Here is a 23,479-nt window from a genome sequence, read left to right as displayed (position 1 = left end):
ACCAATTCAGAACAATGGAGATTCCAACCTCATGTCTTATGTAATACAGAACAATCAGTAAAAATTTAAGCAAATTAGTAGATTAGCTTTCATAAAGTAAACTAGAAAATAATTTTTGCTTCAAGATTTAAAGGATGGAAATGTAAGTTCTTCCCAGGCCATGGAATCCAGGTACCTGGGCACCTTAATATCTCTAAGACAGTCTAAGTGCCTTAGGAAACATCACTAAAGTTAAATTAGTGACTTTTGCATGGGATAATTTCTTATGCAGATGAAGTAAGGAAAGCTATGACTATGCATGTCCCATTACATGGTGCTGGGTTTACCCTAATATTCTAGACAAATAATAGTCAAGGTTACTGGCAATGTCCTAGGTCTTAAACTTACAACCCTGGAATCCAAAAAGATGAAAGGAGAGCTTATAATTGCTGAGAACTTCCAACAGATGAAAAACTGAGGCCAAGAAGGTTAAGTCAGTGAAACCATTAAAATCTAACCCCTCTATTATTTCAGCATGTATCTCCCATCCTGGAATGTCTAAAGACAAATGTCCACTTTACCTGTTCCTCTGTATACATACATACTGTATATTCTTTTCCATTTATTTAGGCAACAATGCAAATCATAAAAATGCACAAATATGTCAATTTTCTTATGCAGTTCCTAAATGTTTCATAATTTAATAGAATATGTGCAAATTTCACAATAGACCTTTCTAAATTAGGGTGAAAGAGGCCTTTCTAAATTAGTAATCAACAGTGCTTCTGTGTATAATCTTAGGAAAGTTGAAGGTCGGCCATGAAAAGGGTGGGCTTCCTGAGAGATGAGAGAGACTGTGTTCAACTTGTAACTTTATATCCTTGATATTTTTTTCACTGTGCTCTTAAGGACTTAATCTTATCCATGTGTTTGTTGATTATTTTGCTGTAATAACATATTCCCAAACCTACAGCCCTCTAAAATTTAACATTAAGAGGGATTGTGTAGGCCATTAACATAATAATAAAAACTGATTCTACAGAAAAGCACAAAATAGAAATCTGAGTTCCTATTAATTTTGTCTAGTAGATGCCTAAGAAGAGCAAATGAGAACTCATTTTAAAATAAAGAATGAATCTTGTCTAACTCAATGTATGTAATAAATTTTAAAATGAAATCAATATTTTCAAACTTTATATTTTTATGTTTTTCAAACTTTGGTATTTTGTATTGTTAGTACTTGTCATCTCTGACTAGACATATCTTGATGCTTGGTAACCACTTATGCTAGGAGCTACAACACTGGACAACACAGCTTTAGACCCTAGTGTGACAAAGACAGACAAAAATGAAGTATGTGAACAATGACCAGACCAAAAGGCAAAGCAGGAAAGCAACCCAACCAAACTTGAGAGCAACAGGAACAGTTTCTGTGTTGACTGGGGCTCCAGAGCTGAGATGAATGCCTTGTGACAGCTTACAACTGCTTCTGGCCTAATTCCATTCATGCCAATATGACAAAGTTCATAAAGTGTTCAGACAGGATGACAGAAGTGTACTCTCACAGTGCTAGAAGCTGGCTAGTTCAATACCTGGCCCTGGCAGACTCAGAGTCCAGCAGGGGCCTGCTCTGTGCTGCAGAGTCTTCTCACCATGCACTCACAAGATACAAAGGCAAAGGAGCTCTCTCGAGATACTTTTGCAAAGACTTTAATCCTAGTGTGCCCATCACTGTCCTTAAGTTTCAATTGCATGCTTGAGGCCCTACCTGCTAATCCCATAAAGTTAGGAGTTTTATGTATGAATTTGAAGACAGCAAACATTCAGAGCATGGCTGGAAGGTCTGTTTATTTTTCCCAGTAGAAGAATTTTTCTCTCAAAAGATGTAGCTGTGAAGTTGCCCTGTCAGATCAGGACAGAGGTACACAGTTTATTCTTCTATGTGCTTGTGGGAAAACTTGTCATCTCTCTCCAGCCCTTCCTCTGTATTGTTTCCAAGGTTCTTCTCTCTCCATCTTACCTAGGCCTTTCTGTACCTAATGTACCTTTTCTGTACCCAAGAAAATGTTGAAAATGGTCAAAAATTTCTTTTGGAAAACAACAGTGATGATTTTTGAATGACTGTTAATCATCACACATGCTTCTAGACAAAGCTGTTTTTCAAACCAGTCACAACTTTGAGCTACAACTGCAAAGTGTTCCATAGGTGAATAATATAAAATAAATGATGACTACTGAGAATCTTAGGCTGGGCATGGTGGCTAACACTTGTAATCCCAATACTAGGGAGGCTACAGCAGGAGGAATATCAGTTTCAGAACAGCTAAGGCAACACAGAGTTCCAAAATAGTCTGGGATAAAAAATAAGACCTTGTGGTAAGGAAATGAAGGGAAGAAAAGTATCAAAAATAGTATGGTTTGAGTAAGAAGTGACTAGCCATATAGGTTCACATGTCAGAATCTGTGTTTCAAGTAGGTGGTACTACTGAGAGGTGGTTAGATCCTGAGGTCACTGACCTCATCAGTAGATTTCCTATGGATCAGTTCCTAGCTGAAATGGCTATTAGAATGTAGGGCCTTCTAGTTGAAGGAAGAACATTACTGGGGACATACCTTTAAGGATATGTTTTATCCCAGGCCCATTCTCCTTCCTCTTGCCTTCATCCTGGCTGCTATTGGGTTAGTGGCTTTCCTTCACCATATAATTCCCATGATGTTTCTGGCTTGTCACAGATCTGGATGCAATGGAATCAGATGGCCATGGTCTTGAACTTCTAAAACTGTGAGCCAACATAAACTTTTTTTCCCCTTTAAGGTGATTTCCCAAGGCAGCATATCACAGTGATGAAAAAACTTAGAAACGTTTATGATTGATGTTGAATAAACAGCAATCATGGAGCTTGCATGGGTCAGCACTAGGTCACCAGCATATACTTTGTTAGTTTGGTGTTTTTGTGGTACTCCTAACAGTAGGAGTGGGGGTGTTTCAGACTCTCTCACCTGCTCATGATACCCTTTTCCTCCTACTGAGTTGCCTTGTCCAACCTTGGTATTGGAGTCTGTGCCCAGTCCTATTGTATCTTGTTATACCACATTCTGTTGATATGCCTGGGAGGCCTATGCTTTTCTGAAGGAAAACAGAACAGTGGATCTGGGGAAGCAGGAAGTTAGAGAAGGAGCCAGGAGGAGTTGAGGGAGGGGAAACTTTGGGATGTATTATATGACAAAATAACAACAACAACAAAAGACAAGGGGGAAGCAAGCTCATCTCATGGGAAAATGAGCTAACAGTGGGCTCTACTTGGGTTGTTCTCTGTGTTCAAGGAGATAAGTTTTAAATTAGCACAGCTCCTTCCAAACAGAAAGCAGATGAAACTTCTTTGGCTTATATTTCATGATGTCTTCACAACGTACAAGTCCATGAATTGTATACTCTAATTAATACCCAAAGAAATGAACTTATCATTGAAGGTAAGTGAGATTCCAGTCCTTGCTGGCCAATCATGTAAGTTCTTGGTTCCAAATATCAAACATCAAACTTGCTTAATTTAATGTTATGGGAATAAAATATGGCCTTGAGATTTGTGACCTAATAAAGAATATATATGGCCTTTGACCCTAGTTTCTGGAATAGAGTTCCAAAGCTCTGTAATTTTTCTAGGGATAGTAGTATCTTCTGCCATTCATAATGAGTTCCTTTTGACAGTGATTGAGCTTATGCTAAAAAAAAAAAAACAACAAAAAACAACAAAAAACCACCAAAGTGACTCATGCTGTGCTCTTGGTGAGTTTTAAGTGGAGGGTTGACTGTGTCAAAAGACCACTTGACTTCCCAATGTGCTTAAAGCCCTTCCCCAGAGCTGTGATCAGAAAAGTGGGATCATAGATTAAGTTCAATTATGTAGGTCTTTTTTTTTTTTTTCACTTCAGTGAAACTCACACAGACACTAAGGACACTGAGGCTCAGTATAGCTTCCTGGCTAGTAAAAAAATGCTGATATGCTGAAGGAAGAGCTAGATCCTCAAAGGCAGGCCATGGAAGAGCCACATACCCCTCACCTAATAAGTCCTTTGCATTTCTTCTATTGGACTATTCCTAAATTGTAGCCTCTACAAGGAAGCTGTAATTCTAAGTAGCACACAGAGCATCCAGTAAGTTCTGTGAGCTTACTAAGCCTGGGAGAATTTCAAGGGAGCCTTGAAATTGTGGTCAGCTAGAAGAAGCCTAGGTGGGTGAGGGAGGACTGACTAGAGTCTGAGGTTGGGCGTTCCTGCAAAAATTGCTGTCAGTCTGTGGGATCTGCCTTAATACTTGCTGCTGAATATCTGAATTGCACTGTACCACCCAGGATCATTAAAAGAATTCTAGTCAGAACACAAGCTTGACCCAGATTAAGTGCAGCACGTTTGGATACTGTGTTCATGTTTAACATTGAGATTGTAGCCATACTAGCTCTAGTAAAAGCAATAAGAAAACATACAGACTTGGAAACAATTAGATAACAGCATTTCCTCCCATGAATCAAAATGCTTAAAGATGTTAAGAGTTTTGCTGACAGAGATAACCTTTGAGATGCTATAGGGGAGGCCTCTACCTTCCAAAAAGGACTTAACGTTTTCTTATGCTTTCTAGTTTTCTTTCTTTGTTTCACTGCATTGCTTTAGGATTAGTTGGGAAGTATACTTGCTAGAGAATTTTAATGTCAGGTATTACTACAGTGACTCAACATACATGTTATATGCCCCAAATGGAGCCATATCAGCATAAATACTGCCATGAATCCATGGTTAATAAATTTATTTTCAGAAATCAAGTGCTAGCATTAAAACACACAACTGGCACAGGGTTCCATCTGGAATGATGTTTCATTTTTACTTTTTTATTCCTACATCAGGCAAATAAAAACAAAGAACACCACACAAACACAGAAAAGAAGATAAGAATCTCTACCAGCAACCCAAATGCTCTGGGCTGGAAGCTTTTAGTGAAGGGCCAGAGGTTGGCTGAATAGCAAAGGTGCCCTGAAGAGGTGGGAGACATTAGCACTCCAGACATTACTAGAAGAGAGGCAATGACACTTGGAGCATTTAGAGTTGAAGGAAAGGTACACAAGCAATTTCTTCCCATGACAAACTGGTCCTTAAGTAGTAAGAGGCATAGGAGATGAATGAGTATTTCAAGTATTAAAGGCACTTCTGTCTTTAAAATGGTCCTTGTTGAAAAGCCTTCAAAAATGCTTTTGTAGGGTAGAGTGGAGAACCTCACCCTTCTTCCTAGTTAGTTGCCAGAACAGGGGATTTTACTACATCTTGTTTCCATCCACTGACAGAGATTCCAGTGAGTCAGAGGGAAGGGCAGGCCTCAGGCAGTCTTGACTGTTGGGATTAGGTAAAACTCAACACAGCACAGGGAACTGAATTTCCCTGAAAAAGTACATTATTCAGAAAGAAAAAGGAAAGAAAGACAGAAAGAAATTCAGGTCATTACACAAATTTTATTGATGCTACAAAATGTTAAGAATTACATCTCTGTTCTTCTTGGTCTCTTATATAAAATACTTAGTGTTATTTAAAATCTAATAGTCCAGCATCAATGATAATATAAGGAGGGACACCATCAACACTGACGGTCTGAGGGGCCACAAAGTTCTGAGAGTCCTTTACAGCTTTGTTGCCCATGTAGTCAAACAACTCTAGAAATTCTAGTCTCTATCACAATACTATCAGAACACGATTTTTCTCAAAACTTTGGTGCCCTTCTAGCTAAAACAATGTATCTTTAGGCCTTGGAACCTCTGTACGGATCCATCACCATTTGGGACATGTTCATGCAGAAAATAGGAAATCTGAGATGTTCAGAAATTTCAATGTTTCTGGTTGTTAATACCATGGAAGAGTGCACACCTGTCCTCACACTACAACTACAGTCAAAAGTCTGCTATATCAAAAATACTGTAGAAGGATTCCTTTAGCTTACAGAATAAGGTGCACATTAAACAAATCAATGTTGTGTTTAGACTTGGATCTCATGCCTCATTACACACACACACACACACACACACACACACACACACACACACACACACACACACACACATTTCAAAACCAAAATCTGAAACAGTTCTGGTCCAGGTGATACTCACAACCTATACTTAACAAAAACCAAAGCAAAACAAGCCTTGTGTTTATCTGAAATTCAAACTTAAGCAAGATGGCATGTTGGTTTTAACTGGTAACCCTACTTCTCAGTGGCTCTGCTTCTGGTCTGATGCTCTTCTGCATTTTTCAAACTTTTTCACAGTGGTACTTGAAAACAGAACACTATCATGTTAATCTCACATTGAAAACAACAGTTCTCAGTGTCTCAGAATCCTGTACCCAGTTCTTACTAAGTCTTACAAGATTTAGCAGTGATTAAGGTTGTATCACTTCTTCCAGCTACCTAACATCACTTTACCCATCTTGTGGTTTCAATGAACTTGTCTAATACAGTAAGATTTTTTATTTCTTCTCGGTTTGTTCATACCACTGCCCATCAGAACCTATTCCCCAAATGACCTGTTTCCAAGTATTTAACTCACAGTCATCTAGTACAGCTGAACATTCTATTCTAGCCCATTCAGAGTACTCAGTGAACAGAAGGACTAAGGGAGAAGAGACATTGATTTTTAAAATATACATCGACTCACTGATAAAATGAACAAATAACACAAGCTATCACATACCTATCTAACTAGTGATCCTATTATACATACTTCTTCTGACCAGGAAAGCAGTAGAAAGCACTAGCAAAATATAGGTTACTCACTATTATGAAACATTATGGCAAATTCACTTTTCTAAATGAAAAAATGTTAAAATGATATTTTCTTAACACTTTATAACTTGTAATCTCAGAAATATGAGAATGAAAATGCTAAGGTTGTTTAATACAATTTGGGGGCAGGGAGAGGGGACTAGTTTAAGAAAAATCAGAAGGAAAGTATTTCTAACGCCAACAGCAGACTAACCAGATGATGTAATGACATAGCAGACCTGAAGTGAGATAATTAAACACTGAAACCTAGAACAGGTAACAATGGAAAGGCAGAACATTTTTTTCCTTTTAAAATCTCTTACAAAATTCGACATCCATATATCTTAGGCATGGATACATTGCTACAAGGCATATTATTAGTCCCTTGAAAACTCATAGATGGATTGCAATGTTACTGCAGCATTTGCCTGGCAAACCTAGACCCTACATTATTAGATCCCTGGTTACAAACAAACACCAAGAAAATGCCATGAAAGTCTATCAAGTTTTAACAATTAAAATGATGTTTTAAAGACAAGGTATTTAATACAGTATCCTAGGCAATACCTTATATAACAGTCCAATTAAAATAAGTAATGATTGCTATTAGCCCTAAAAACATCAGGTGAAGCCAAAGAAAATATACACAGCATAAACTCTGGCCACATAACCACTGGGAGACAATAAGAACAGGGACACATCAGACATTCCTAGGAAATTGGCATGTCCAACACAAGACCATTCTGGCCTGGGGAAGAAGTCACACACACTTGGTGGAAGGGAAGAAGCACTGACAGTTTCAGCAGAGAGAAGGTCTGCACAAGAGTGGCTGTGCTCTGCTCTGGGCCAGTGGTAAGCACCCTGGCTAAGATGGCTCAGATGCACTAGTGTTTACTGGCACTTTAGTGAAAACTCTTGGCTGCTTTCAAGGTAATTATGAGGTTTGTAATTCTTCAAGTAATTACTTTTAATTTATTAAATAAAACAGTGAAAAGTGTTAAGAGATTGATTATCAATATATATTCTCCAAACTATATGAAAATGGACTTTAGCCAATGCAGGAACACAATTAGGGATGGGAAAGTGACCACAATCATAATATGCCTGCTATCTTTGAAATGGCGTTTTGTAAACTTTCTAGGATCTGACACTTCCAAAGTATGGAAGGTCTCAAATTTGAGAAAAAATAAGGAATGAAAACTAAGAGAGCTTGACTGGAAAGTGTAGAGAACGAAATATCAAGACTGGAACAACAACTTTTTAAAATCCTGCCCATTCCTCTTCGATGGAGCAGGAAGATGGCCTTCTGGCAACTCTCAGTAGAGTAAGTGGATCTGCACTGCCACTATCTGTCTGCTTCAGGAACCCTTTCAATAAAACAAGGAAGAAAATATCTAAACAACTTCACGGAGGAATCAGCTACTGTATCTTCAGAGATGGGATGATGACCATAAAAGCTCAACAGCAAGCTAGAAGGTGCAGGTCCAAGGAGAGCTTGCACATAAAAAGCTTACTGGGGAATTAAGACCCTTCATGCAGTGGGCCTTTTGTACTCCCTCATCACTAATATCCCCACAAGCAATCCAAGGTAACATCTGCCATCAGAAAAGGTACTTTGTCTGTGCTGGCCCATCTTTGGAAGGCAGTAGCTTGACAGTGATATATGATGAGGTTAGAGCAGGACGATCTGTCTCCATTTTCTTGACAGGATGGCATCTCAGGCCATGCTGAAGGAGAGCAGGCTGCCTGCCCCCACTGCTCAGGTTGGCAGCATCTACTGTCAAGTGGCTGGGTGTCTGGCAGTAGACTCAGAGAAACAAAGAGGGCCTTATCTCCTGGAATGCAAGGAACTTCAGCCCCAAACCAAAATAACTGCTGAGTGGGCACTACTCACTGACCCATGTCTGAGTCAGGCCTTGCCAGAGGGCACAGGGTCCATCACCTACCGTCAAAGAGATGTGACAGCCATTTTAATGGCAAGGGGCCTTCTATTTGGGCTCACATGGCTAAGAAAGATAAACCATAAAAGTATTGCTGGAGCAAGCCATATAGGCCTGGAAAGACAACAGCAAACAAAGGCTTATGGCAGGGGCACATGAGGCAGGCAAAAGCCGAACAACCCAGGTTTCCAAAGAAGTGTTTTGCATCAACTGATTAAAAGTTACACAGCTAAGAAAACTGATGTTAGATAATGTTAGACCCATTTTTCACCCCACTGTGCATTTCTATTGCACTTAAATTATAAGTCTGGATTTTTACATAAAATGTCCAAAGTACAACCCTGACAGAGGAGATGACACAAAGAATCAATGCACTGATAGGGGTTGTATACAAACACCATCACCAGCATCATGATTCTCCCCTGCAGTATTTTAAGTTTCAACAATATAGTAATTAAGAAAAGAATTAGAAATAAAAATATAGAATAAAACCGAGGAAGAGACAAAACAAATGATAAAAAACAAAACAAAACAAACACCAGCTAATAAACCTTTCTAGTAGGGAGTGAAGCAGTATTGTAAAGCACAGACATAAAATATTTTTCTGATTCCATTAACCAGTCAATCAACCAGAAGACAAATTTTATTAACCATGGAGCTTTTCTTATGGAGAAGTTACTGTCCTCATCATGTTAAAGCAATAACAACTAATTACCCTTAGATTTCCACATGTGCAGAGCACTGCAAATTATAAAAACCAAGTTTATTTCTCTGCATATACTTGAAAACCATCATCATCAATCTTCTGAACTTCATATTTCTTTGATGAAGAGGGCAGAAAAAGAAAGTGTTTCTGAATTATAATTTGCATGTTGAGGCTGAGGACAGCAGCTAAGGGGAGTGGAATTAATGGTACTGAAACACACTGGATGTCCCAGAAGGCTACTGCAGAGAATTTGTATCTCTAAGCTCTGCATTTTCTTTATTAAAAGGGGCCTATCTTAATATTCATAAACCTGGCAAATGAGGTTTAAATTTGAACTGAGCTCAAACTTCAGCCACTTGGCTCTCTACAAACCTTACTCTATTTTAAAAGGTGAAGAAGGACCACACACTTTGGCTGTGATTTCAAAAGCATCTTCTGGATGAAGAGTTAAACAGACTACCTAGAAAGGCAGTAAATATAACTAACTTCATAGCATGAAGTGATGCTGTCAGTTAAAGGAAATGAACATTTTCAAGATTTACTTAATATCACAGAGAGTAGATTTCTTATTTTTCAGTCTGATTCTCTCCATGCATGTATAGGACCCCAAGTCCAAAGTAAATCTGCTCTGTAGTGTCCTCTGAGACTTGGGACTACTTAGTCAACATGTCCTCGTAACAACTGATCTCATCCACAACACAGACATCTCCATCAGGGTGTAAAGAACAGCCATCTTGACTAAATGCTATGAACCAGTATTATTCAAAAACAAACAATATAAAGCAGATTTTCCTTTCTTAAAGAATTATATGAAAGGTTTCTCTTGACAGAAAAGAAAAAATGACTTGTTCCACTACCAGTGAACTTAAAAAGCTCCTAAGGTCACCCAGAGCTTGCTTTCTAACTTCATATATTCGGTTGGAAATCCTCTATGGGCAGGATACCACATCTCTCTCTCTCTCTCTCTCTCTCTCTCTCTCTCTCTCTCTCTCTCTATCTATCCTATAAATTCTACCAACATATTCAATATGTATTTAGCAATTACAATATTTATGTACTTTATCTACAAAATACTTCATACATACCATCTTCTATATTCCTTACAATTCTCCATAGATGTTGAAAAATATTCACATACTCTCTCCTCATAATAAATCTATTTTAGAAGTAAATATAAATCCTGAAGTAATCTACTGTTGACTTTCCCAAAATGAAGAGGCCAAAGACCAAACACAAGTAATGAATACCAAAGACCATATAGCTAGTAGTGGCAAAACTGAAGTTAAACAGCTCCAGTTCAAGACTCTGCAATGAGAGTGGAGGCAGAAACAACATGAAGGCTGCTAAAATTTCTTATGGGAATCACTCAGTCACTTTCACAAAGGAACACAATGAGGTCTACAAGAACTGAGTATGACCAACCTACTAAAATGCACACATAAGAATCAAAGGATAGTCTGTTTTTGTCGTCTTGAGTTCTAATTCTTAAGCACAATGTAGCTGCTGGTACATTGAGAACTGCCTATGAGAGCAAGGGAGGAATTTTTACCCTCAGTGGAAAATGGTAGGGCACAAGCACTAAAGCCACACTCACTGATTTATGTTATTTGGGATTCTAGACACATCTCTCTTTGTCATGCTCTTCACATCACATGACATCTACTCAGAGGGACTACATACTTCTGTTCACTCTCAATCTCAGAGCAGGAAGAAGTGTACTGGAAACTGAAACAGTTGTTAGCTGCACCATTTTAGCAATTCAACTATCATTTATCATGTAAATACCATGTATCAGACACTAGGTATCAAAGGGCCAAGTTGGAGATGGCAAACATGATCCTTGGCCTAAATAATGTACAGCCTGCTGTTCTCCTGGGTTCTGTGAAATTTATACGTTAAAGCACACACTCCCTTGCCCCAAATTCAGATGTGTTCCTTGCTGTGCAGATCCCTGCTGTGTGTCTGCACATTCACTGAGTCTAAGCCATAGAGCAACAGCATGAAGCTAAGGCATGAGATCAGTGACCTCACAAAAGGACCAGAGAACACTGGGGAGGCTCAACCTGGCCATACTGGAAGCAGAATCAAACCTTCTGGCACTTTGATCTTGACCTTCTATCCTAAGCAATCTTAAAAAACACATTCCTGTTGTTTGTAAACTATCTGGTCTTTTGGTATCACTGCACAGAGATTAATAACACCTATTAATAAGCATACTCTAGTAATACATCAAAGAGATTACTATGGGGAATGAGGTACCAAACAAAAGAGAAAATAGGGTATGGAGTTGGCTAGCAGGTTATGGCAGAGAAAGCTTCTGATGAACACTAAATTGTGAAATGTGGTAGCCAAGCTCATACTCTGAGGTATTATCTTAAATCACACGGACACATTTCCACAGAGGAAGGAGAATGGATCACAGAGATTCTGCTGCCATTTATGAATTGTAAAAGGTGGAGGAACATGAGTTATGTGGTTGCTTTTAATATCATGGTAGAGATTATGTAACAACAGAAAATCTTGGTTCTGTCTATAAATGTCTACATCAAGAACCTAAACAGAACTATGACAGCAAATTTAAGGAGCCTCACTATGGCCTGCAGCTGGGTAGCTGAGTAGCCTAAAAAACAAGTGCATGAAGTGAAGGATCAGCTAGAGAGCTACCTTCACAAACTTGCCATGTTCTCTTTACCAATGTGTGGACACAGATTGCTTGGCTTCTTGATCCTTTTGCCTGCCCCCCCCCCCAAGGCTTTCCCTTGTGTTGTCTTTGTCAGAGAATAAAAACACAGATTTTCATTACTGTCTCTTAGGTATTTTGCCCTATGACTAAGATCTAAACTGAAGGGCTTTGGGGGTAATAAGCAAAGTAAGAAAGAATATGTCTAGAGGAAATGCGACTTGTCTGAGGAGCCAGAACAGAAACGGGAAACTGGGTGGTTATGTATTCTGCATGACTTAACATAATTTTGATTGACAATTTAATTACTATAGGGCATCCAACTGCATAGGCTTGATTTATGGTACAACATATAGTTACTTTCATAATTTGCTTGGTTGGTTGAGGCAGATTTGGGTCTAGCTCTGTCATAGGTGTTATTTAAGGGCAAGAACTCACTTCACATAATGCATCAGTAAAAAGAGACTGTAGAGTAAAAAGGGAACATGGACAGAATACATGCTTTCCCTGCTATTACCAGAGTCTCTGGGTCTCCTCCTTCCCCCCACTTCCTCATTAGGAATATACTGGATAGGTCACAAATGAGTCAAGTCCAGACACTCCTGGGGAGAGTGACTGAAGAGAAACAAGTCCAGGGCAGCTGTATACAAGTTGTGGAGAAAATTTAAAATGGGCACACAGTTATAGCAACCAGTATAGATTTGGGTAGAGTGGCTGCAGTTCAGAGGGCTCTCGATGGAAAGGATCCTTATTCTCTAACGTCCAGTAGAATGATTACAAACAAGTAGGTTTTTAAAAGCTTGCCTGACTAGCACACAGTTACTATTCCACCTGAAACAAAAGTACTTAAACACATTAATTTTAGTGAATATATATGAAGAGATAGAAATAGTCAAGACTGCAGGAGCTCCTGGTGACTAATACTGCACCCAAATGAATTCTTTAGGGAGTTAGAAAGAAACTTCATCTTTCTGTTTGAGTGCATAAATGACACATAGATTTTTGCTACTCTTTCATCATAGTGGGTTCACTGAGTTCTTAAATTTGTTTTGATGTTGTCTCTTGATATTAGGAAGAGTCTCCACATTGATTCCCTGGCTTGCAGAATAAGGGTTATTATGGTAAGAATGGTGATATGGACGACTATGGAGACCTTATCCTTTTCCAATAGTAAGCTGTAGGCAGAATTTCTGTGTCCCGGAAGCTGCTCCCAAATAACCTTAATTATAAATGCTCAGTTAACAGCTTAGGCTTGTCTCCAGCCAGCTTTTACAACTTAAATTAACCCATTTCTATTCATTTATGTGCTGCCCCAAAGCTCGTTTATGTCATCTATGAACATCCCATATTATTTCTTCTGTGTCTGGCTTGAGATTTCCAAGACTCTTCCCTTCTTATTCCCAGCATTCTCTCTGACCTAAAATCCTGCCTACCCATTGGGCCAATTAGCTTTTTATTAACAATGAGAGCAACCCATTTTCACAGTGTACAGAAGAATTATTCTACAGTAGTAAGCAAAATCCCAGTTTAACCACCCATCAAAAACTAAAACAACAAACAGGGTGATATATTTATTCAGGGTGATATATTTATTCTGTTAGCTTCATGTTCAGATACTCATATGCAAAAGTTTATGAAAAATAGTGGGTTAGAGTAAATTGGTAGTCATGTGACATGCACTTGGTTTCATTATTTGGTGTTCTTTTGAGGTTTTAAATCTTTTAAATAATGTAGGAAGCTGAATGCAATAGTAAAAGTGGAAAAATAAAATATATCGACATATATAAGGAAATAATCATTGTTAAAAAATCAATTCCAATAGTTTTATATCTACCATCTAATTGTCTTTGTATGAGAACATGCAGCAGTTCAAATTTCCACATTACTGCCTAGGGAGCTTAAATAAGCTGTTGGTTCAGACTCAAATTATCTCCACCATGAGTTATAACAGCCTTTGAACTGCTCTCAACCTCTCAGAAAATCGAAGTTCCTTCTGGAAACACAAATCTAAACAATTTACTATCTTATCTAAAGTCTACTGCATCTGATCTTCCCCAGTGTTCAGCACAGTACTTTGTAGAGCAGGAGCTCTATATACATTTTTGTTTAATAAATGAACAAGTTACTGAATTAACTTCTAACACCAAAGTTCAGATTATATGTTGGAGACTGTTATGGCTCTTGTGTTTGAGCACTGATTAGGAAGATTGTGGAGCCTTGCTGGAGGAAGTGAGTTGCTGGGGATGGGAGGAAGCTGAGATCTGATATCCTGGTCCTCCTGCTTGTCTATTCTCTGCTTCTTCACTGCAGGTGCAATATGTCCAGAAGCTTCAGACTCCTGCTGCCACACCTTTCCCTGCTATGATGGACTATATGACCTCAGACTGTAAGCCAAAATAAGCCTTTACCACCTTTAAGATCAGGTATTAGATGATAGCAAAATAGAAAGTAATTAATACAGAAATGTAAGATGAAATCTATACATGTCAGAAAACCCAGACTTCACTGTTAACTTTTAAAAGAATAGGGATAATTTTCTTGTGCCTCCTTAACAATTCTACCTTACAGGTACTTGGTTTGATGGCCTGCCAGTAAGAATTACCTATCAGTATCACATCTTTCAGAGGATGATAACCTAGTTGGCAGCTACTACTTTTAGAGAACATTGCGTTACTGGGTGACTTCTTACAAAACCATCAAGCTGGGAAGCAGGAAGCTATCAGTTATGGATCGTATCTTCCAGAACAACCCAAGAAGTTCTGAAGACAATTACTAAGAATCACAAGTTAATTTTTATATTAAACTAAATAGCACCTTTACACTAAGCTGAGTCACAAATGTTCAAACCATCTGCAGTAGTCTTTTCAAGTGATAGGATCTAGGCTTACTGCTACTGCTGCTCTGAAGATGATAATTAAGGTAACAAGGCATTTACTATCCAGTCAAATAAGCCTGTGATATATTAGTTCATCTAACCTTAACTTCATCCCTACAATATTAAGAATTATTCCCATTTTGTAAATAAGATTGTAAGGTACTAAATAATTTGCCAGTATGGTCAATCTAAAAGAAAGATAAATTCTATTTATTCTGTCAAGCTGATCAAGATGATACTATCCTAGCAAAGTATCTCGGCTCATACTAGTACGTCTGATTCCTCTCTGTGCTCTGGATCTATGAAAATGGCAGCACGGTACTTAAGAGTCAAAAATTCAGTGCACATCACACATTCTATGATGTCCACAGTTTTCTTTCAGGACTTAGACACTTCCTCCAAGGACTTACAGACAAAAAAGAGAAAATATCTTTCACATACACCAGTGGGTAAGAAGATGCAAGTGCTAATTAACTTGTCATTGGGATGCTTTTATATGCCTCTAACTATTTGAATTTTATGTATCAATTCTTTAAGATTTTTTTATAGACCATTGAGCATCTGAAGTAAAAAATGAAGGGGGTGGTATAGTTAAAGGCATAGAATAGAATTTCTTTCTTTTCAAGTGAAATAAATATCCATGGAAAGTTTCTTGACAGATAAATTACTGCCAGTCAGAAATGAAATGTTAAGTCCTAAATCAATGAAGCTTGGTGGCTCTTCAATATATAGAAAAGATTTTTACTGCTGATGCTAGGTTTAGTAGTGGTGTGTCAGGCCATGCAATGGCTAGTCTCAAGTTGAATGCTGACACTAAGTTTGGTAAAATTGTCAGGCCCCTTCAATGTTGTCTTTACTTTTCTATTTCTGTTGTAAGATATTGTAACCAATGCAACTTATAGAAGAAAGAGTTTATTTGGGGCTTACAGTTTGCAGAGGTTAGCTAGAATTCACAATCACCATAGCTAAGAGCATTCCAGACTATTCTCATTCAAAGGATCACAAGTAGTCTCAAGCTGAATGCTGATGCTAGTTCTACTGGTAAGACTGTCAGGCCCTTGAGTGGTTACCCTGCACATGAACTAAGTTGGAAGCTATTCCAATACTGCATGGCCCTCCACCCAAAATACTGGCTCTTGGGAATTTGAAACCTCTTTGAAATAGTAAGCAAACTAATGAGCTCCCAGCTCTTAAGTGAATGATTTTTGAATTCTTAATGGAGAGTTACCTCTGCACTGAGCACATGGACACATCTGAAAATTCCACAGAAAGAAGTCGTTCATTTGTGTAAGTACAATATACTTGAGGATCAGGCTCTAAGAGTGACATTATTCTCATTCTGCTCTTCCAAGAACATTTTTCCTCTTAGTACTTATACTCCACTGTATCTCCCAATACCCTCCTTGTCTCTTGGCTTTATGAAAACACAGTGACACAGTCAATAGGTAATTTCCTGTCATTCATTATGCTTTCCTTCCCAGTAGAACTGACTGGTGTCTAACTTAAGCCTCTTTTCTTCCTAACACAATGAGCTTCTACTTACTCTTTCTTCAACTCAAGAGCATGGCTTTGTAATTAGCTCTGGCAAACAGTTTTGATTAATCTAGTCAATAAGTATGCTTCTATCCTTCTAGCAAATAACTGGTTCAGAAAGAGTTATGTGAATAAATTTTGGCTAATTAGGTGCCACAAATCTGATGGGTACCTTCTAGAAAGAGCTTTTCACTACTGAATATTACCATACCTGAATTAAATCTCCAGAATTATGCATATTTATGAATTGTAAGAGTGCAGTGGTTTTACTTTTTAAAATTTGATTATGTACATATGTGTATGCACATATGAATATTCATGTGTGAGTGTAGCCACATGTATGCATGTGCATATATGGAAGTCAGAGACAAGCTCAGGTGTTGGTCCTTACTTCTACTTCTTTTTTGACACAGGGTCTTTTGATCACTGCATATACCAAACTCTCCTGTCTCTAATTTCAATTTTGCTTCAGGGATTACAGATGAATGCTGACATGCCTGGCTTTTACTCAGGCTGCAAGGATTCTAACTCAGGGCCTCATACTTGTATGCTAAATCCTTTGCCCACTAAGCTGTCTCCCCAGATGTTTTCAACAATGAAGAGGTATTAGTTATATAATTTACAAAAGCCCTCTCAAATGTCTTGGAAAAATATTTATATGAGTCTGCAAGTATCTATTAAGAAGAAGCCAGGCAAAATAAACATCTATAAGAGTGGAGTTAGACACCAGAGAAGAGCAAAAAGCAAGGCCACTTTCCTGTAGAACTACTGTCCTGAGAGAAAGAAAATGATCCACAAGAACCCACTAGGGACAGATTCCAGGTCATTCTATAAAGCAAGACCCAGCAATACCACTCTTGACACAGGTAGACCAAGCTATATAACTGTCACATATATGTAAAGGGCCTAGGTCAGTCCCATGCAGGCTCCCTGGTTGTTGGTTCAGAATCTGCAAGTTCTATGAGCTAGGTTAGTTGTTCCTGTGGGTGTCCTGAGATGTCCTTGATCCCTCTGGCTCCTACAATCTTTCCTCCCTGTCTTCAACAGGATTCTCCTAGTTTGGTCTAATGTTTGGCTGTGGATCTCTGCATCTGTTTCCATCAATTACCAGATAAAGGCTCTCTGGTAACAATTGGGGTACTCACCAACAGGAGATGGCCTGTTCTAGCTACATATGCACTATTGCTATGAATCTTAGCTTGGGTCATCCTTGAAAATTCATGGAGTATCCCTTATATCAGGCTTGTACTTGACACTGAAAAGCTCCACTTTCTGGTCCCACAACATTCACATACATTCATTTTTTTTAATGGTAACAGATAAGCATTAGAAAGCACATGAAGGAAATGAAACTACACTGCTGGCAGAATCAACAGATCATGGAGAGCCCAGCCTAAAGGGATACACCTACAATACAGGTCATGCATCTGTGGTTTGGGGAACATGGCAGGAGAAAGGACAGAAAGACTGTAAGAGACAGAATATCATGGAAACTGCTGTGAAAATCTCTCCTAGAGGCAGCTACATAAACAAGACTGAAACAACAGCAATATCAAATGGTTTTGTTAATAAGGAATGGGGAAAATCTTATAGGTCACACAATGAACTACAGGCAACTAATGATTGTTGGAAGAGACGCCATGTAGAGATAGGGAAGACAGGACACATCAGGCGTTCTCTGGTAAGATAAGACCATGTAGAAATATATATATTAGTAATTATGGGTTAATAATTAAAAAAGAGCTATCCAGTGAGAATTCCTAGCCATTGGCCAATAGTTTAATTATTTTAAAAAAAGGTAGAACAGAAACTTTCAAATACACAGACATATATGTATATAAGAATAATAAAGAAAAAGGGGCTATCAAGTTGTGAGATGTAGGGATCATGGAAGAGGTTTAAAATAGGGTAGCTGGGAGGGGCTGGAGTTGAGAAAAGGGAGGGGGAAAGAGATGTAATTATATTTCAATTAAAAACATATTTTAAAAAGCCAACATAAAAAATAAACAAAAGGTCCTGTAAGATACCTTTATCATCCAGATATTTTTTGACATCATGAGAAACACTGACTTGATAGACCTAAAACTTTTCTTTTACATCAGTGACAAAGTAAGTTTATAAAACAAGCAAGCAAAAACTGACTTACGTTCACATTCTCTGACATCCAGGTTAAACTGCTGTAATGCTCCCAAAGTGAGTTGTCTTACTTCTGCTTCCAACAATAGCTGCATCAAGGATGTGGCTAAATGCTTGCAAGCTGACATACAGGCTGTCTGGGCCACCTTTCCCTGAAATACAAACATGTAAACAAGAAAATTATTGGATTAAAATAAAATATCATCTAATTTATTCATTTGTTTATTTAAGATAGTATCTCACTTATCCCAGGATGGCTTTGTTCTTGCTGTGTAGGAAAGGATGACCTTGAATTTGTAATCTTACTGTCTTGACCACCCAGTGTTGGGGTTTTAGGTGGGTACCACCATGCCTAGGTTATATGGTGCTGGGGTCAAACTGAGGTCTTTGTGCACTTTATCAACTGTTAATATTCCCAGATATGAAAGTTTAAATAACTTATTCTATTCTTCAATTAGGAATTTCTTTAACATTTTCCCTATCATGATACTCTTATATCCAGTAGTGTTGGAACTAAGCATAGTTAACAGCAATTATTTTAAATAGTGACTCCAATTCCACCAGTCATGGTAGTGAGAACGCTAAGATATATTCACAAAACCCAACTATGGAACCAATACCCATATTTTAAAGATTAACAGTAGAGAAGCAATATTTAAAAATGGGAAGTAAACTGAGAAAGAATGTTACAGAGAGAATAAACTTGAAAAAGTATCTTACAAAAAATTCTTTATAAATTCTAGCAAAAGTCTCTAGATACAAACTGGTGTCTACTGTTCTATGACTTGTCAGTAAACTCAAAACAAAAACGGCCTCCAAAATGTAAAAGGGTAAATTTTGTTTTCTTAGGAAACTTTGGGATTTACAAATGAATTCTAAGCTAATTTTAAAAACAGACTTAAAATTAATATTTAACTATCTTTATGAAAGCATTCAAAGTGCACATATATTCACTAATATTACAAACACAGTTTATGCTCCTGGATGACACCTTTAACTACTGTCCTACTTTGCATCAGAAGTGGCCATTATTGGTGTTAGGTTGCCCTTTTGTACAACCACTGTAAGTACTATTCTGGGGGGCTGGGGTAGGGGCTCAATGATAGACCACTTGCCTAATGGTGCCTGAGGCCTTGGGATCCATTTCTAGGGCTACAAAGAGGAAAAAAAGAAAAAGAAATGCTGCTATAGCAAACACATAACCAGAAAAACCAGGTTGCTCTGTATGCCAAACTGTAGCCACACCTGCACTACACTTTACTTATTATGCATCCTGTTGTAGCCTGCCATGGAATGTGATTCTTTTGGATCATATCTTTAAGCTCTCTTCCTCTTTAAACAGGAAATTATCACCCCTATTTCCCCCACTATATGAATGTGGAGGCTGGAATCATCTTTTATAGAGATACCTCAGGCCAATGATTAACCTAGGCCCTAACTTGTTACTCTATTTGTATCTTTACTGAAGATTTTGGAGGAAGTGGTGTCTGAACATTTCCCCTCTTTGTGTAAATCCTGGTAATTGCTCACCTTCTGCACATTGGCACTTTTGTGTCTGTTTATTATTATTTAGATTGCCTAATCTCATAGATTTCACTCTACGTGTGCAAAAATTAGCCATCGCTTCCCAGGAATCACAATGCTTATTTCTCACTCTATTCCTCAGGATGGCTTCTTCAACACTTAAATACTTCCTTGAACACAGAAGTCACTTTATCCCAAGCTCTGGTCAAATTGGGACAACAGCACTGCCATTTTTCAGGGTTCAACAGCAGGCAACTGTGGGGCTCTGATTATCTTCTTTCTCTGGGATCACCACCCTGCACTGCCAGCTGTCCAACATAAAGCATCTAGTCTAAGACTCAAGGTCAAGGCTGGTACTAGTTACTGTATCATTATTAGAAATGGTATCTCATCCTTTCCCTCTGTAATTTCCTTATGCTAAGTATATATTGATAAGTATATATGGATAACCTTATCTTTCTTCCAAAATTTCTGAAGTTTCAGCTATTGTCCTCTGGCCTCACCACACTTGTAAGAATTCCACTATTATTTTTACTACCTCCAATGTGCCTTTGTTCTCTATAAGCTTTTAAAAGATTCTTTTTTACTTTTTTTAAACACAGGATTTCATGTAGAATAGGATGACCTCAAACTAGTTATTAAGCTGAGGAGTGGTCTTGATTCCTGATCTTCATGTCTCTCTATTGAACAAGTACTGGGATTACAAATATGTTATACTTACACAATTTAGGCAGCGCTGGGAATGAACCCAGGGCTTGATTCCTGCACATTCTATCAACTGAACTACATCCCAGCACCATTAAGATTTCTTTTTTCTACATTTAAGATCAGCAACCTCATCATCACTTATCTACAAAAAACGTTCTTTCAACATACTACACATGTTTCTATGAGCTTGAGGAATCTGGAGTAAGGCATCTTATCTTCTCTGGTATGAAGGCACCTTGAGCACTACTGTTCTAGAATATTTGTTTAACAACGTAAAGATGTGTTGCTTTTGTTTATGCTGCATTTGTTTAACTCTGTGAAGCTGTGATTCTTTGACTATCTAAAACACTCTATGATCTAATAAAGAGCTGAACGGCCAATAGTGAGGCAGGAGAGAGGACAGGCAGGGCTGGCAGGCAGAGAGTATAAATAGGAAAAATGAGGAGGAGTACTCCAGGGGCCTGCAACCCAGCCAGCCATGGACTAAGAGTGAACATAAGACATACAGAAGTAAGAAAAGAAAAGCCCAGAGGCAAAAGGTAGTCGGGATAATTTAAGAAAAGCTGGCAAGAAACAAGCCAAGCTAAGGCCTGTCATTTTTTAATTAAGAATAAGCCTCATGTGTGATTTATTTGGAAGCTGGGTGTCAGACCACTCAAAATAGTAAAGCCTAAAGGGCAAAAAGAGTAGAAAAAACAAACAACAATGTTTTGGTGTACCAATGTGGGGCTAGAGGAAAAGAAAATCCAACAATACACTATTTCCTTGAATGATGCTTTTGTATTTCTATTTCTCTTTCCTCTCTCAGAACATTGAAAGTAGACAGGCCCACACTGTCCACATAAACTTGGAGTGGTAGTTTGAATGCAGTTGACTCCCATAATTTCATTGGAAGTGGTACTATTAGGAGGTGTGGCTTTGTTGGGGTGGGTATGGTCTTGTTGGGGGAAGTGTATTACCATGTGGGTGGACTTTGAGGTTTCCTATGCTCAGTATACTGCCTAATTTCTTAGTTGACTTCCTGTTGCCTTCAAGATAAACGCCCAGCTACTACTCCAGTACTACAACTGTCTTTCTGCCATGGTCCTCATCACAATGATAATGAACCTCTGAAACTGTAAGCAAGCCACACCAATGAAATGTTTTACTTTATAAGAGTTTTCTGTTTCAAAGCAACAGAAATCCTAAGACACTCAGTTGCATTTTTTTTTTTAATAATATACTCAGTAGAAACCATCGTTGAAATCTCAATCTTTTTGAGACATGGACCTCTTGTGATGCTGGACAGCAGTGACAATGGATATCCACAGACACAGAATATCATGAGCCAACAGCATGCTATGCTCAGCTGGTGTTTAATATGTCAGATGCATTGTCAATGTCCTATTAACTTAGGATTTGTTCGTTAGGATTTATTCTCATCAGGTGAACAAAATGTATCTTAGTCCTTTCAACACTTCTCCACAAATTAGGGGGTATGAGGGAAGAGACATTTTATGTTTCTTTTTCATCCTTTTTTCTATTTTGGACAAGATCTTGTGATATAGTCAAGGTTAGCTCAAAATTGCATTCCCATTTCACCTACCAAATAGCACTGCAACATTCAGCTAATCTAGGTGCTTTCTACAGATTTGATCTTGGGTTTATTCAACTTGAACTCAGGTTTGAGTATATTGCTGTATTGGCTGGTTTTGTGTGTCAATTTGACATCAAGACAGAGTCATCAGAGAGGCAGGAGCTTCCATTGAGGAAATGCCTCCATGAGACCCATCTGTAAGGCATTTTCTCAATTCGTGATCAATGGCAGAGGTCCTAGCCCATAGTGGGTGGTGCCATCCCTGAGCTGGTGGTCCTGTGCCCTGGGTGGTCCTGGGTTCTATAAGAAAGCCTGAGCAAGCCTGGGAAAGCAAACCCATAAGCAGCACTCCTCCATTGTCTCTATATCAGTTCCTGCCTTCAATTTCCCACCCTGTTTAAGTTCCTGTCTGGCTTCCTTCAGTGATGAACTACAATGTGGAAGTTTTCACTTCCAAATAAACTGTTTCCTCCCCAACTTGCTTTTTGGTCATGGTGTACTTGTTGCATGTTTTGTTCAATGTAATTAAAGTACTTTTAAAAACTCAGTAATAAAATTAGCTGCTGTAATGTACATTTGTAATCCTAACACTCAAGCGGCAGAAGAGTTTGAGGCAAGCCTGGTATAAGGCATACCCTCCTCCCTGCTCCCATATGAATCTTTAATCTCAGATTTTGCGATTTAGAGTGGACAATGAATCTTAATGCTGTTAAAACATCCCATCTTTTCTGCTATTTTGTCCATTTTCCCTAACTATAATTTGAAAGAAAATGGCCCTCAAAGTACTGGAAATTGTGGCATTGTTGGAGGAAGTGTGTGTGGGTAGGCTTTGATGTCTCATATATGCTCAAGCTTTGCTCAGTGTGCCACACAGACCATTTCCTGTTGTCTACAAGATGTAGGATTCTCAGCTGCTTCTCCAGTACCATGTAGAACTGAACATTGGCATATTCCCAACCACCATGCTCTCCACCATGCTTAATGGGTTAAACCTCTAAAACTGTAAGCCAACACCTCAAGTAAATG

The 23,479-nt window shown here is 38.4% G+C and overlaps 1 protein-coding gene across 3 annotated transcripts in view; it reads right to left on the bottom strand.

Annotated features, from left to right (window-relative positions):
* The window catches only part of Exoc6b (exocyst complex component 6B), a 407,149-nt gene that overhangs the window by 135,206 nt on the left and 248,464 nt on the right, over positions 1-23,479 (bottom strand). For all 3 annotated transcript variants that reach the window (XM_035448826.1, XM_035448827.1, XM_035448828.1), the window contains one exon: positions 18,656-18,797. In XM_035448826.1, the coding sequence (XP_035304717.1) occupies positions 18,656-18,797 (142 nt within the window). The remainder of the gene's footprint in view (positions 1-18,655; positions 18,798-23,479) is intronic.

This window comes from Cricetulus griseus, chromosome 8, assembly GCF_003668045.3.
Source record: "Cricetulus griseus strain 17A/GY chromosome 8, alternate assembly CriGri-PICRH-1.0, whole genome shotgun sequence".
Lineage (NCBI taxonomy): Eukaryota > Metazoa > Chordata > Mammalia > Rodentia > Cricetidae > Cricetulus > Cricetulus griseus.
This window is presented reverse-complemented; position numbering and strand designations above follow the sequence as displayed.